Raw genomic sequence first — 16,188 nt, 5'->3', positions numbered from 1 at the left:
TAAAATTGCCCCTACCTCCAGGTACTTGGTGATCATCTGACTACCACCTGAGTTAGAGACTGGATTTGGCCCATTTTTTAATCCCTTTGTCGAAGTACCAAGCTATTAATCCAGTGGCCATCAGTACTGTCTGCAATTTAATATTAAGAAGCCGTCATACATCACCCCACAAACTTGACAATCGTGCATGCTAGCCCAGTATCATGAAAAGTGAGGCAAATTGTTCTCCACATATTTCTGCCTTTGTATGCGAAGAATTCTCTTCTCTCTGATTCATCAATTCCTCATTTGCATGCCCGTTTCAAGATTCATGAGGGGGGTTTTCAGTTATCAGAGCAGGAAGAGGAGAGCCACACCATCTTGCCAGATAATTTCCCTCTTAAACCTGCATTATCTTGCGTACCTAATGTAGAGAGACTTGGGGGTGTGCAATCTTCTCACAAACTAAGAATGACCTTCAGTGTACGTGAAATCTTTTTGCAGAAAATTAACTGCAGTATGGGATTTTCGCTAAACTTATGCCTTATTGCCTTATGCCTTATACATAATGAATCACAACAACACCTTGAAGATCCTTAAGGAAGTCCTTGCACTGATGACCGTTTCCTTAGTAAAGCCATTATCACCAGAATCAAGGCAGTGATTCTTGTACATTAACTCTGCAGGAATGGATATTATCTGCAGATGTTAGAAATCATCTCCGAAAAACTACCATGGGCAAAGATCCCATTTTGGTCAGAAAACATGCCAAAGGCATATTTTAAGGAAATTAGGAGAAATCATAAGTTGGAATAGAATGGTGAAGTTTAGAACCAACAGCAGGAATTGAAAATGTTGGATTCAGAACCCCCAATTATTTCATAAAAGTTTATCAAAAAATGTTTGTCATACTTATTGGTTTTATTTATAAGTTAAGGTAAGTTACAATAAGAATTTAAGTTGAATTCCCAATTTTTGTTTCAAAACATTGAGCCAGATAGAAATTAAAAATTGGACAGCTGCATAGATGGTAAAATGTCTCTGAAAGTTTTTTTTTAAACATTATAGAAGTTGTAACAAAATAGTCATTGCATCCAAATGTCAGAAGGGAACCCTATAAACTGCTGATACTTTAACAACCATGTCACAACAGTGCCGATAGATTAATTCTCAGTAATTTTAATCCTGCAGTATTTGACAATGTACCGTATATATTTCTCTCTACTTCAGGATGTTTTGGAACTGCTAGAGAAGAGGGTGAAATCCAGATTTTCCCACAGACAAATTCATTTGCTCAATGCATTTAGCTTCAGGCAATATATGGAAGTGTTCCAGCAACAACTTAGTTTACCAAAAGAATTTCCTGATGGGAGATTCGCACAAGAATGGAATCAAAATATTGAGGTATTTTTTTTCTTAAAATATCAATTCCTCTAACTAATTATAATGGATAAGTATTGCTTTATAAAATCTTAGTATGGATTCCACATTAACATTAAGCAATGCATCAGGACCTAGGAATATAAAACTTCAACCATGTGAATTCTTGTAATTCTGGAAGATAAAATAATTAATATTAATAATTTGATGTTCTAAGGTTGGTTGCTGTTATCTTTTGTTGTACTGTAATGTTCATCCTAGGTACCTTATGTAAAAATAGTACAAATAAAATAAATGTTGTTTCCAACATATATGTTAATTCATATCTGCATATAAAGCAATCCAGTCTTTTCTTGCAATCTTTCAAGTGGAAAATTTATTTTCTGAGAGAAAAGTAAGAAAACAGTCATAGAAAATTTGTAATAAAGGAGGAGACCATTTGTCCTAACTGCCTCTTCAGATCTAAAGAAAGCACTTCATCTGTGCCCCTTCAGGTCTGGCTCTTCAAGAATGTATCCAAATGTTGATGAAGATTTTCATCTTTCTTTAATCTTTCTATCAATTCTTATTCTCCCTGATTTTTGACTGATCCCACTGACAAAAGTAATCATTCCTTCCTATTTATTTTATTCAGACCCCTTGTAATTTTATATACCTCCAGGAGTTTCTGGTGTTTCATGTTTTCCACACAAAATTTTTCAAACCTGGCACTTTTACAAATTTCCTGGACACCTTCTCCATTGTTATCACATCTCTCTTGTTATATGGCTAATAGGACCAAGTCTAAGTAGTATTGTACACCGTTCTTGAGAAGAACCTTCCTGTCTCATGTTTCATCAATGGCTAATAAATTTCCATATGCTTTGGGAATCTGTGGACATAAATTTCAAATTTCTTTTGTTTCCCAAACTAATCTCACTTATTTTATATTTTCCTGACTTTTTGCAACCTTCACAAATACAGTGGATTCCAGTTAATTTGGCAATCAATTAATCATGGCAGCTCTTATTTGGGACACCTGCCATCTAATTGGGACAGGAGACTGTGCTGAACAGTTTCTAACTAGTGTCAATCGTGCGCACTTGTGTGGCCATGAGCGAACAGTTTTTAAGCAGTTGCAGGTGTTTGTGTTGAAGATGCAGTTGTTAAAAGCATTGTCTCAAAATACCAAGGCGGAAAATATAAAGACAAGGGAAGTGATGAAGATGACAAAGCTGAATTGGACCTAGCGATTACACAGGATGCCAGGAGATTTATTGTTGGGTTATGACAATACTTTGTGAGTGAAGGCAGTCCACTATCCGCACTGGGCGTCTGTGCTGATTTTGTTCTTTCTTACTCAAGACCACCAACCCTGTTGGGACATTGGCTGCCAACAGCAGCTTGCCAGATTCCACTGCCCTAAGCCAGTCTTTCAAGTTGCCCATCTTTGAAGATTCTTCCTCTCCTAGGAGCTTCTAAAGGCGTTTCTATAGCTCTGGGTTTTTACAGGATGGGGTAGCCAACCCTCCTTTCACAGCCAGGCTTCAGACCGTCCATGGTGGAGTTGATTTTGTTCATTTACTGTCAATCAAAAGGACACGGCAGCATATGCTGCATGAATTCCTCTGTCCATAAACATTAGAAACGAATGTGCAGTTTAATAGTACTGTAGTAGTATTGGTGTTGTTCTGATTAGTTCTGTATTTTATTTACATACATAATTTGAAACTCAATTAAATGGTCTTTTTTTTATACATTTTTAATCATTTCCATGAATCTTCGACTAATTGGGGCAGCTGCTAAATTGGGCCAAAACTATCTGGTCCCAATGTGTCCCAGTTAAACAGAATCACTATAATTTCGCAGTTCCATGGATTAAATTCGATTTCTTAACTCCTAATTGACCAGGTCATCTATATTTTCCTGAAGTTTTAATACTTTCCTTTGCAATTTCAATGACAGAGCCCATTTTTTAAATAATTTGCAAACTTTGCTCTTAAGAGAATGCACCTCCCCCATCCCCAACCACCACCATTACAGCCATTAATTTACATTGCAAAATGTTAAAAATGACTACTGAGCCTTGTGGAACTACATGGGTTCAATAACAATCTTCCTATCACATAAACACAGGCCAATCATTACCCTTTCCTGGGCCACTTTCAGATCCAATTTGTCAGTTTTCTTTGACTGAGCATTGAGAACACAATGCTAATATGATGTTCATTTCTGGACAGATGAATAAAGATTATCCAAGTGACCTTCTACATCTGTGGTATTGGTCTTTGGTTCAAGAAATTAGATTTCATTAGTTAACAAATGTTATGTACAACTCTCTCACGATTTATTTTAATGTTGCATTTAAATTTTGGAAGTGAAAATACTATGTTTGTTTCTCAATTTTAACTGTTAATGGGTTTATATCTTTATACCATATGTTAAGAGTCACAATGACAAATTGTTTTCCTGTGTCATATTTAACATAACAGAACAGATTTCCAAGTGAATTGTTTCATAGGCATAACCAGCCAATATTAAGTACTAAACAAAAGGAGGTATTAGATTAGGTTTTACAACTGCCTTTGTAAGGCGATCTTCAAGGAAAATGCTGAGGTAATGAAAAAATGTGTTTGGAAGAAATTGTATGCCTAAGGAAAAAAATAGAAGTACTGTTGATTTTTTTATGATTTATCTTTGCTGTTCACTCAAATCTATTTGTGCATTTTGTTTATTCAAAGCAGTGATTTGCAGGACTACTTGATTCCACTCTCAACTACTTATTACAAAATTAACGAATACCGGTCTTACTTGAGTTTTGCTGGGTTATCAATGAATCAAAAAGGCACTGGATACTACAGGCCTACCTCCCAGGGTACCTCATTTAAATCTGCATCTGCAGAGTAACTTGGATTCCAAAGTCAGAAACAGGTTTATTACCATTGACACATGTCGTGAAATTTGTTGCTTTACAGGAATGTACGAGAAGTGATTGATAAGTTTGTGGCCTAAGGTAGAAGGAGTCAATTTTAGAAAACCTAAAGAGCAAACACGAGGAAATCTGCAGATGCTGGAAATTCAAACAACAACACACACAAAATGCTGGTGGAACACAGCAGGCCAGGCAGCATCTATAGGTAGAAGCGCTGTCGATGTTCCAGGCCGAGACCTTTCGTCAGGACTAACCGAAAGGAAAGATACTAAGAGTTTTGAAAGTAGTGGGAGGGGGAAATGCGAAATGATAGGAGAAGACTGGAGGGGGTGGGATGAAGCTAAGAGCTGGAAAAGTGATTGGCGAAAGTGATACAGAGCTGGAGAAGGGAAAGGATCATGGGACGGGAGGCCTCAGGAGAAAGAAAGGTGGGGGGGAGCACCAGAGGGAGATGGAGAGCAGGCAAACAACTAAATATGTCAAGGATGGGGTAAGAAGGGGAGGAGGGGCATTAACGGAAGTTAGAGAAGTCAATGTTCATGCCATCAGGTTGGAGGCTGCCCAGCCAGTATATAAGGTGTTGTTCCTCCAACCTGAGTTTGGATTCATTTTGAAATAGAGGAGGCCATGGACAGACATATCAGAATGGGAATGGGACGTGGAATTAAAATGTGTGGCCACTGGGAGATCCTGCTTTTTCTGGCGGACCGAGCGTAGGTGTTCAGCGAAATGGTCTCCCAGTCTGCGTCGGGTCTCACCAATATATAAAAGGCCACACCGGGAGCACCGGACGCAGTATACCACACCAGCCGACTCACAGGTGAAGTGTCGCCTCACCTGGAAGGACTGCCTGGGGCCCTGAATGGTAGTGAGGGAGGAAGTGTAAGGGCAGGTGTAGCACTTTTTCCATTTACAAGGATAAGTGCCAGGAGGGAGATCGGTGGGAAGGGATGGGGGGACGAGTGGACAAGGGAGTCGCGTAGGGAGCGATCCCTGCGAAAAGCAGAAAGAGGGGGGGAGGGAAAAATGTGTTTGGTAGTGGGATCCCGTTGGAGGTGGCAGAAGTTACGAAGAATTATACGTTGGACCTGGAGGCTGGTGGGGTGGTAGGTAAGGACAAGGGGAACCCTATCCCAAGTGGGGTGGCGGGTGGATGGGGTGAGGGCAGATGTGCGGGAAATGGGAGAGATGTGTTTGAGAGCAGAGTTGATGGTGGACGAAGGGAAGCCCCTTTGTTTAAAAAAGGAAGACATCTCCTTCATCCTGGAATGAAAAGCCTCATCCTGAGAGCAGATGCGGCGGAGATGGAGGAATTGTGAGAAGGGGATAGCATTTTTGCAAGAGACAGGGTGGGAAGAGGAACAGTCCAGGTAGCTGTGAGAGTCTGTAGGCTTATCGTAGATATCAGTAGATAGGCCGTCTCCAGAGATGGAGACAGAAAGATCAAGAAAGGGGAGGGAGGTGTCGGAAATGGACCAGGTAAATTTGAGGGCAGGGTAAAAGTTGGAGACAAAGTTAATGAAGTCAATGAGCTCAGCATGCGTGCAGGAAGCAGCACCAATGCAGTCATCGATGTAGCGAAGGAAAAGAGGGGGACGGATACCCGTATAGGCTTGGAACATGGACTGTTCCACAAAGCCAACAAAAAGGCAGGCATAACTGGGACCCATACGGGTGCCCATGGCTACACCCTTGGTTTGGAGGAAGTGGGAGGAGCCAAAGGAGAAATTATGGAGAGTAAGAACTAATTCCGCTAGATGGAGGAGAGTGGTGGTAGAGGGGAATTGGTTAGGTCTGGAATCCAAAAAAAAGCGAAGAGCTTCGAGACCATCTCGGTGGGGGATGGAACAGGGTGTGGTGAAGTCAAGATGGTTGATGTCCTGTCGGCAATTAGCAATAAAGAGAAATTCACCACACCCTGTTCCAATTCCAACCTCACTCCTTCCGAACGCTCTGCTCTCCGCTCCCTCCGCACCAATCCCAACCTCACTATAAAACCTGTTGATAAGGGGGGAGCTGTTGTTGTCTGGCGTACTGACCTCTACCTGGCCGAGGCACAGCGACAACTCTCTGATACCTCCTTTTATTTACCCCTTGATCATGACCCCACTAACGAGCACCATGCCATTGTCTCCTATACCATCACCAACCTTATCAGCTCTGGGGATTTCCCATCCACTGCCACCAACCTCATAGTTCCCACACTCCGCACTTCCCATTTCTACCTCCTACCCAAGATCCACAAACCTGCCTGTCCAGGTAGACCTATTGTCTCAGCTTGCTCCTGCCCCACTGAACTCATTTCTGCATACCTTGATACTGTCTTATCCCCCCCTTGTTCAATCTCTTCCCACCTATGTTCGTGACACTTCTCATGCTTTGAATTTTTTCAATGATTTTAAGTTCCCTGGCTCCCACCGTCTTATTTTCACCATGGACGTCCAGTCCCTATATACCTCCATCCCCCACCAAGATGGTTTCGAAGCTCTTCGCTTTTTTTTGGATTCCAGACCTAACCAATTCCCCTCTACCACCACTCTCCTCCGTCTAGCGGAATTAGTTCTTACTCTCCATAATTTCTCCTTTGGCTCCTCCCACTTCCTCCAAACCAAGGGTGTAGCCATGGGCACCCGCATGGGTCCCAGTTATGCCTGCCTTTTTGTTGGCTTTGTGGAACAGTCCATTCCCCTCTTTTCCCTCGCTACATCGACGACTGCATTGGCGCTGTCTCTTGCACACATGCTGAGCTCGTCGACTTCATTAACTTTGCCTCCAGCTTTCACCCTGCCCTCAAATTTACCTGGTCCATTTCTGACACCTCCCTCCCCTTTCTTGATCTTTCTGACTCCATCTCTGGAAACGGCCTATCTACTGATATCTACTATAAGCCTACAGACTCTCACATCTACCTGGACTATTCCTCTTCCCATCCTGTCTCTTGCAAAAATGCTATCCCCTTCTCACAATTCCTCCATCTCCGCAGCATCTGCTCTCAAGATGAGGCTTTTCATTCCAGGATGAAGGAGACGTCTTCCTTTTTTAAACAAAGGGGCTTCCCTTCATCCACCATCAACTCTGTTCTCAAACGCATCTCTCCCATTTCCCGCACATCTGCCCTCACCCCATCCACCCGCCACCCCACTCGAGATAGGGTTCCCCTTGTCCTTACCTACCACCCCACCAGCCTCCAGGTCCAACGTATAATTCTTCGTAACTTCTGCCACCTCCAACGGGATCCCACTACCAAACACATTTTTCCCTCCCTCCCTCTTTCTGCTTTTCGCAGGGATCGTTCCCTACGCGACTCCCTTGTCCACTTGTCCCCCTCATCCCTTCCCACCGATCTCCCTCCTGGCACTTATCCTTGTAAACGGAACAAGTGCTACACCTGCCCTTACACTTCCTCCCTCACCACCATTCAGGGCCCCAGACAGTCCTTCCAGGTGAGGCGACACTTCACCTGTGAGTCGGCTGGTGTGGTATACTGCGTCCGGTGCTCCCGGTGTGACCTTTTATATATTGGTGAGACCCGACGCAGACTGGGAGACCATTTCACTGAACACCTACGCTCGGTCCGCCAGAAAAAGCAGGATCTCCCAGTGGCCACACATTTTAATTCCACGTCCCATTCCCATTCTGATATGTCTGTCCATGGCCTCCTCTATTTCAAAATGAATCCAAACTCAGGTTGGAGGAACAACACCTTATATACTGGCTGGGCAGCCTCCAACCTGATGGCATGAACATTGACTTCTCTAACTTCCGTTAATGCCCCTCCTCCCCTTCTTACCCCATCCTTGACATATTTTGTTGTTTGCCTGTTCTCCATCTCCCTCTGGTGCTCCCCCCCCCCTTCTTTCTCCTGAGGCCTCCCGTCCCATGATCCTTACCCTTCTCCAGCTGTGTATCACTTTCGCCAATCACCTTTTCAGCTCTTAGCGTCATCCCACCCCTTCCGGTCTTCTCCTATCATTTCGCATTTCCCCCTCCCCCCACTACTTTCAAATCTCTTAGTATCTTTCCTTTCAGTTAGTCCTGACGAAGGGTCTCGGCCCGAAACGTTGACAGCACTTCTACCTATAGATGCTGCCTGGCCTGCTGTGTTCCACCAGCATTTTGAGTGTGTTTTAGAAAATCTAGCACATTTATCTTTCAACATAGTCCTCTCCTACATTTACACACTTAGTCCAGCGGTCGTGAAGCATACAGATCTTGGACCTCCAGAAAGTGTCCACAGGAGGGGTGTTTGATAAGTTCGTGGCCAAAGATAGAAGGAAATGAGTTATATAGCTCTCGTTACATGCACATGCAGTTCAATGCTTTGGGTGATTATGCAGAAAGTTTGAAGTTAATAACTCATCTCCTTCTACTTTAGGCCACTAACTTATTAATCACCCCTGCTGAGTTATTAACTTCAAACTTACTGTATAATCACTCAAAGACTTGAACTGCATGTGCATGTAACGAGAGCTGTATAACTCAACTCCTTCCTCCTTAGGCCACAAACTTATCAATCACCCCTGCTGCGGACACTTTCTGGAGGTCCGAGATCCGTATGCTCCACGACCGCTGGACTATGTGTGTACATGTAGGAGGGGACTATGTTGAAAAATAAATGTGCTAGGTTTTCTAAAATTGACTCCTTCTACTGTAGGCCACAAACTTATCAATCTTCCCTTGTACAGTGCAATACATAAAGCTACTATAAATTACAATAAGATATATATAAAATAAAGTGTGCAAAAATAGCAAAATTGTGAAGTGGTGTTCACGGAGCATTCAGAGATCTGAGGCTGCTCCTAAACGTTGAGTGTTCATCCTCAGGCTTACGTACCTCCTCCCTGATGGCAATAATGAGTAGAGGACATGCCCTCGATGGTGAGGGTACTTAATGATGGATGTTCCTTGAGGCACCTACTTTTGAAGATGTCTTCAGAGGTTGGGAGGGTTATGCCCATGACTGAGCTAGCTGATTTTACTCAGCAGCTTTTTTCTATCCTGTGCATTGGAGCTTCCATACCAGACGGTGATGCAACCAATTGGAATCCTCTCATGGTACACCTTTAAAAATTTGCTAGAGTTTTAATGGCATACAAATATAAATACCAAATATGGTGAGAGTATACTCACCAACTGCATCTCAGTGTGGTATGGCAATTGTCCCGTATTGGACTGCAAAGCACTCCAGCGGGTGGTGAAAACTGCCTAGCAGATTATTGGCACCCAATTGCTCACCATTGAGAACATCTACCATAAACGCTGCCTGGGCAGGGCGAAAAGCATTATGAAGGATACATCTCACCCTAACCATGGACTTTATACTGTCCTCCCCTCTACAGCCTCCGCTCCCGCACCAGCAGGCACAGGAAGAGCTTTTTCCCTGAGGCTGTGACCTTGCTGAAGCTCACATTACAGCTCTAAGCAGTATTGCACCCAATACTCAGAGTCCTGCCATGTGCAGAAGTTCGCTGATGACACGGCCATAGTGGGGTGTGTCAGGAATGGACAGGAGGAGGAGTATAGGAAACTGATACAGGACTTTGTGATATGGTGCAACTCAAACTACCTGCGTCTCAATATCACCAAGACCAAGGAGATGGTGGTGGACTTTAGGAGATCTAGGCCTCATATGGAGCCAGTGATCATTAATGGAGAATGTGTGGAGCAGGTTAAGACCTACAAGTATCTGGGAGTACAGTTAGACGAGAAGCTTGACTGGACTGCCAACACAGATGCCTTGTGCAGGAAGGCACAGAGTCGAATGTACTTCCTAAGAAGGTTGGCGTCATTCAATGTCTGTAGTGAGATGCTGAAGATGTTCTATAGGTCAGTTGTGGAGAGCGCCCTCTTCTTTGTGGTGGCGTGTTGGGGAGGAAGCATTAAGAAGAGGGACGCCTCACGTCTTAATAAGCTGGTAAGGAAGGCGGGCTCTGTCGTGGGCAAAGTACTGGAGAGTTTAACATCGGTAGCTGAGCGAAGGGCGCTGAGTAGGCTACGGTCAATTATGGGTAACTCTGAACATCCTCTACATAGCACCATCCAGAGACAGAGAAGCAGTTTCAGTGACAGGTTACTATCGATGCAATGCTCCTCAGACAGGATGAAGAGGTCAATACTCCCCAATGCCATTAGGCTTTACAATTCTACCGCCAGGACTTAAGAACTTTTTAAAAGCTATTATTAATGCTTTTTGAGATGGTGATTTAGATACATATCATATTTTTTTTTACTGAGTTAAGTATTGTATGTAATTAGTTTTGCTACAACAAGTGTATGGGACATTGAAAAAAAGTTGAATTTCCCCATGGGGATGAATAAAGTATCTATCTATCTATCTATTGTACTGTCTCAGTACTGTTATATTTGTGTGTTGTAGCACTTACTTTTTATTCTCAGTTATTTTGTAACTAACACTATTCTTTTTCACTTCTGGTTAGATGCTAATTGCATTTCATTGGCTTTGTATCTGTACTCGGCACAATGACAATAAAGTTGAATCTAATCTAAATAAAGCTCCTAATGAAGTATAGCCACTGGGTTGTCGTCTTCATGATTGTATCAATGTGTTTGGCCTGGGATAGATCCTCTAAAACGTTGGCTCGGAGGAACTTGAAGTTGCTCACTCTTTCCACTCAATGAGGACTGGTGTGTGTTCTGATGTAACCTTCCTCAAGTGCATAATCAATTCCTTGGTCTTAATGATGTTGAGTGCAAGGTTGTTGTTGCAACGCCATTCAACTATCTGATCTTTCTTGCTACTGTATGCCTTCTCATCGCCATTTGAGATTCTGCCAACAGCAGTGGTGTCGTCATTGAATTTATAGATGCTGTTTAAGCTGAGCCTAGCCACACAGTCATGATTGTAGAGAGTGTAGAGTAGTGGGCTAAGCACGCATGTTGATTATCAACGTGGAGATGTTATTTCCAGTCCACACTTAGTGGTCTCCCCATAGGGAAGTCAAGGATCCAGTTGCAATCATTGACAATATTGTCATTTTGTTGCCACATTAATCTTAGATATTGTTGCTTATCTTTATTCCATTTTTTATACCACCTATGGAAGGGTTTCCTTCTGTTGCTGAGAATTACACGTGTTTTATCTTATCAGTAATTTGATTGTTAATGAGATTTGGCAGAAAATATATGATAACCATTCCTGTAACTGAGCCCCAAAAGAGAATTTAGCAATGACAACAATGGCTTTATTCACTTTTTTAAGTATTTATTTGTTGAGCAATTCGAATAAGCGTAAAAAAAATTATATTACACTACATCACTAATTTTGCTCTCTTTTTGCGCTACTTATTTCTTTCTTACATCTATTTCTTTTTATAATTATAATTTTATGTATTGCACTGCTGCTAATCAATAAATTTCATGACAAATTTCAGTGATAATAAAATAATAAATTTATAGAGTAAGAAATATTTTTGAATACTTTTGATGGTATATAGGTATCAGTAGCACAATTGCTAAGTAATGCTTTTTAAGTTTGGCTGTTTTTGATATGGCTACTGAGTAACTATCATGGCTCTTTATCTTATTTTTCGTAATCTAGTACTTTCTGGTAGTGTTCAGCTTGTAATGAACAGGGTACAATGAGTATGCTTTCAATTCTCCCCAAGCAAGTCAATTTAACAACCTTTCCTTTTGTGTATTATCTGTTTTGTAATCTGCCTGAAGTATTTGCCAAGTTATTTAACACCCTCTGAAATATTACTCCCTTACTAGTCACTGTGCAAAGACAAAACTGTGGTGGATATTCTACAGAAGCACTTCAACACCAGCAAGGATTTCCGCTCTCTGCATATGCTACTGGTAAGAGTTTCATTAACACAAAATCATACTTCATGCAGGTTTAAAATAGCAATTTACTAATTTTCTTGGTAAGAGTATAATTATTGGTGCTGCACAAAGAAATTTTGTGTTTTCACTAGAACAGATTTAATGTCTTCTTATTTGATGGGGCTGGATGGGAAAAATTCTTACCTCTCTCGACATGATTATGTACTCCATCAGTGTCAAGATAACTAGCAGTTAGTATTAGTTGTTTTAAAATCCTACCAACATCAAAGTTCAAAGCACATACCACTCTCTGTATAAAAAGAACTACCTCTGACATCCCTTCACTCACCTTAAAAGACTGCGCCCTGGTATTAGCTATTGCCACCCTGAGATTTGTTGTCTTCCAGGCACACTCAGTAAATCCAACAAACATAATAGAATCAATGAAAGACTGCACCCAATAGGACAGACAAGAAATAATAATAAATAAATTAGCAATAAAATATCGAGGACATGGGAAGAAGAGTCCTTGAAAGTGAGTCCATAGGTTATGGGAATAGTTCAGTGATGGAGTAGGTGAAGTTATCCCCTCTGGTTGAAGAGCCTGATAGTTGACGGGTAATAAGTGTTCTTGAACCAGAGGTGTCTGTTTTTAGGTTTCTGATTGCAGTATACAACTCTCAAAGGCAGTTTATTAGTGAAACAGTACAAAATGCTTTTTGGAGCACTGAACTTTTTAATGATTGTAACAAGAATGATATGAAAAACTTCCTATTTTTCTCTTGGAAAAAAAATCATATGATTATGGGTGACTTTTCAAAGGATTATCATCCAAGAAAATTTATAAACTACAGATGCTGTAACTGTGAAACAAAGCAAAGTACTGGAAACATTCAGCTGATCAGACAGCATTTCTGTGGAGACAAATCATTAACATTACACTAGCATTATATCTCTCTTTAGAATGTTGCCTGATCTGCTAAATGCTTACAGCATTATTGTATCTGTTCATAGCCTGTAACATCTAGCAGTATAGATAATAGTGTAGAACAGTACATGATTACAGTAACTTTAGCCAATTATGTGATTCTAGTTAATATTTAAGTCCCCAAGAAGTAATATTAACCGTAAGTTTTCAAAAAAAGGTGGTTTTGAGGAAGCTTGCTTAGTATAATTTGAAGTTCATAATTAACTTCAGTTTCAATATTTGGTGTGCCTTCCTCAAAAACTCTGGTTCAAAATATAAGGTCACTCCATTTCTATTTCAGTTTCTGATAATATTAAAAGAGTGACATTTTATTAAAATTTATGTCCTTCTTTGGTGAAATGTTGTATGAAGTACAAGGGAGGCATTCTTAGTTCAAATCTTTAAACTTAATCTTCTTTTGGTGCTGTAAATATGGAGAAATCCTTACTTAGAAATAAAATTAAATGCTGTATTTTGCCTTTTAACCTTCACTGAACAAAATTGAAGAAAGCTTTTGAAATATGTGAACGGTTTCTAGGTCTGTAGCCAGCATCAACTAGCATGGAGATGTAAAATGTCTCAGGAGTTGTCCAACATTTATCTCTCAATCAATAATATTAAAATATATGATATGTTTATCCATCACACTAATATTTTTGAAGCCTTGTGTGTTTATTTCCCAACATAACAAGTGTGTACTGTTTGAAATGTTTTTATATTCTTGAAACATTTTGGGGTGAAGACGTGAAGAATTTCATTTAAATGTTAATTTCCTTCAAAAAACTTGTTCTCAGTATATTAAGCGTAGGATCATCCAGCTCAGAAACAGGCTCTTCAGCTCATCACGTCTCCGTCAAGCATCAAGTACCTATCTCTACTAATTAAATTTACCAGTACTTGGCTTGTAAACTTCTATAACATTGATGTTTTAATTGCATATCTAAATACAAACGTACTTGTAGCTCACGAGAATACCTGCTTCCACTGCCCACTCAAATAATGTATTCCAAGTTTCAAATGCCATCTTATTTAAAAAATAACTCCAATTTCTTTTAAATCTACTTCTTACCTTAAACTTGTGCTTTCCGATTAGAAATGGCATTATAAAGGGAAACCTCTCCTAATTTCAGGAGCTGATGTGTAATAGTTAGTAGTAAACAGTCTTCTGCAGGTTCCATTTTCATCAGTATCCATTCAGCAGAGCTAGGGCACATTTCAAACCTGAGGCAAGTTGACTCTTAAGCTGTTCTTGACCTTGTTACGTAGAATTTTATCTTGCCTAATTTGTCATGAACTGCAGTTATTAAATATGATTTAAATCATATTCCATTAACCCTTCTGGCCCATTATTTAAATAGAACTGCTGTTTTACTGAGCCGAGATTAACAAGCGGTCATTGACTGCACAGAAAAGCTTTTTGTCATTTTTCTGTGATATAATGGAAATATTTTGTATTAACTACAAATAATCTCTAGTTATTTTGTTTGCTTTCAGATGCTCGCTCTTAGACACGTGACCATTTCCAAGCCCAGTATCCGATCCATGGATCTTCTGGATGCCAGCAGACAATGCACAATGGATTCCAAAGCAAATATACTACATGGTAGGAAGAATATTGTTTAATCCAGAAACCAGAGATTAAGGGACTAATACTGTTCATTGCAGCAGTTAAAAATACAGTGGCAAGCCTTCTAATTCAGCAAATTCTTCAAATGTACTTTTACAGTAGTGTAATCAAAACCTGTTCTCGAGTGACAAAATGATAATGGGGCGGAAATCCAAAGCTCGATAAAAGGCAGGCTTGTTTTTTAAAATAGGCATGAAAGAGGTGATTTGGGGAAAATCAAAACTGGAGTCATGCTAACAAGTCAGAAAGCTGCAGAGCAACAAGAAGGTAGGGTTAAATACAGAAAGCCATGGGAAAATTCAGAAGCTGATGAGAAATTTTGAACTGGAGGCAATGGCAGATGGTGAGCGTCGAGATGATGGTTAAGTAGAAGGTGGTTTAATGTGAAGGTCTTCATTTTAGAGAAAGGCTAGTCCACAAGACCATGAGACATAGGAGGAGAATAAGTCCATTTGGCCCATCGAGTGTGCTCTGCCATTCAATCATGGCTAATACTTCCCCCCCCCACCCCACTTCCCAGTCCCTGTAACCTTTGATGCTGTTGCCAATCAAATCAAAAACCTATCCATCTCTGCCTTAAATATACCCAATGACCTCACCTCCACAGCTGCCTCAGGTAACAAATTCCACAAATTCACCACCCTCTGGTTAAAGAAATTTCTCCGCATCTCTATTTTTCATGGATGCACCTCTATCCTGAGGCTGTGCCCTCTTGTCCTGGACTCCCTCACCATAGGAAACATCCCTTCCACATCTACTCTGTTTAGGCCTTTCAATATTCAAAAGTTTTCACTGAGATCCTCTATATCCTTCTAAATTCCAGCGATTAAAGGCGCAGAGCCATTAAACGTTCCTCATATGATAACCCTTTCACTCCCAGAATCGTTGATGTGAACCTCCACTGAACCCTCTCCAATGCCAGCACATATTTTCTTAGATTAGGAGCCAAAACTGTTCACAATACTCACGATAAGGCCTTACCAGTAGCTTATAAAGTCTCAGCATCACATTCCTGCTCTTATATTCTAGATTTCTTGAAATGAATGTTAGCATTGCATTTGCCTCCCTCAGCACCGAGTCAGCCTGCAAGTTAACCTTTAGGGTGTTCTGCACAAGGACGCCCAAGTCCCTTTGCATCTCAGATTTGTGGATTTTCTCTCCATTTAGAAAATAGTCTGCACACTTATTTCTCCAACCAAAGTGCATGACCATGCATTTTCATTTGCCACTTTCTTGCCCATTCTCCTAATCTGTCTAAATCCTTCCGCAGCCTTCCTGTTTCCTCAACAAGAATTGTATAAAGTTTTGAAGGGTACATCTCACAATGCTCTGAACACATCATCAGTGATGTAACTTGGGATCATCGTGTGTTTCGGGTTTTTCAACATCAGACACACTCACCCAGGCGACCCAGCCGTGGCTAATCAAACTACAACTTGTGTTCAGGTAACTCGCTCTCTTCATCCAGAGCCATCTTGAGGCTTTCTCTGCTGCCCCGATAGCTCAATGCCTCCTTGTACCAGCAATACCCAATGTGCT

The 16,188-nt window shown here is 41.0% G+C and overlaps 1 protein-coding gene across 2 annotated transcripts in view; it reads left to right on the top strand.

Annotated features, from left to right (window-relative positions):
- orc4 (origin recognition complex, subunit 4) overlaps positions 1-16,188 on the top strand; it is a 114,605-nt gene that overhangs the window by 89,367 nt on the left and 9,050 nt on the right. For both annotated transcript variants that reach the window (XM_073026162.1, XM_073026152.1), the window contains 3 exons: positions 1,210-1,383; positions 12,002-12,088; positions 14,517-14,625. In XM_073026162.1, the coding sequence (XP_072882263.1) occupies positions 1,210-1,383; positions 12,002-12,088; positions 14,517-14,625 (370 nt within the window). The remainder of the gene's footprint in view (positions 1-1,209; positions 1,384-12,001; positions 12,089-14,516; positions 14,626-16,188) is intronic.

The sequence above is a fragment of the Hemitrygon akajei genome, chromosome 2 (genome assembly GCF_048418815.1).
Source record: "Hemitrygon akajei chromosome 2, sHemAka1.3, whole genome shotgun sequence".
Taxonomy (NCBI): Eukaryota; Metazoa; Chordata; class Chondrichthyes; order Myliobatiformes; family Dasyatidae; genus Hemitrygon; species Hemitrygon akajei.
The sequence above is the reverse complement of the archived record's forward strand: the minus strand, read 5'-3'. Positions and strand labels throughout refer to the sequence as shown.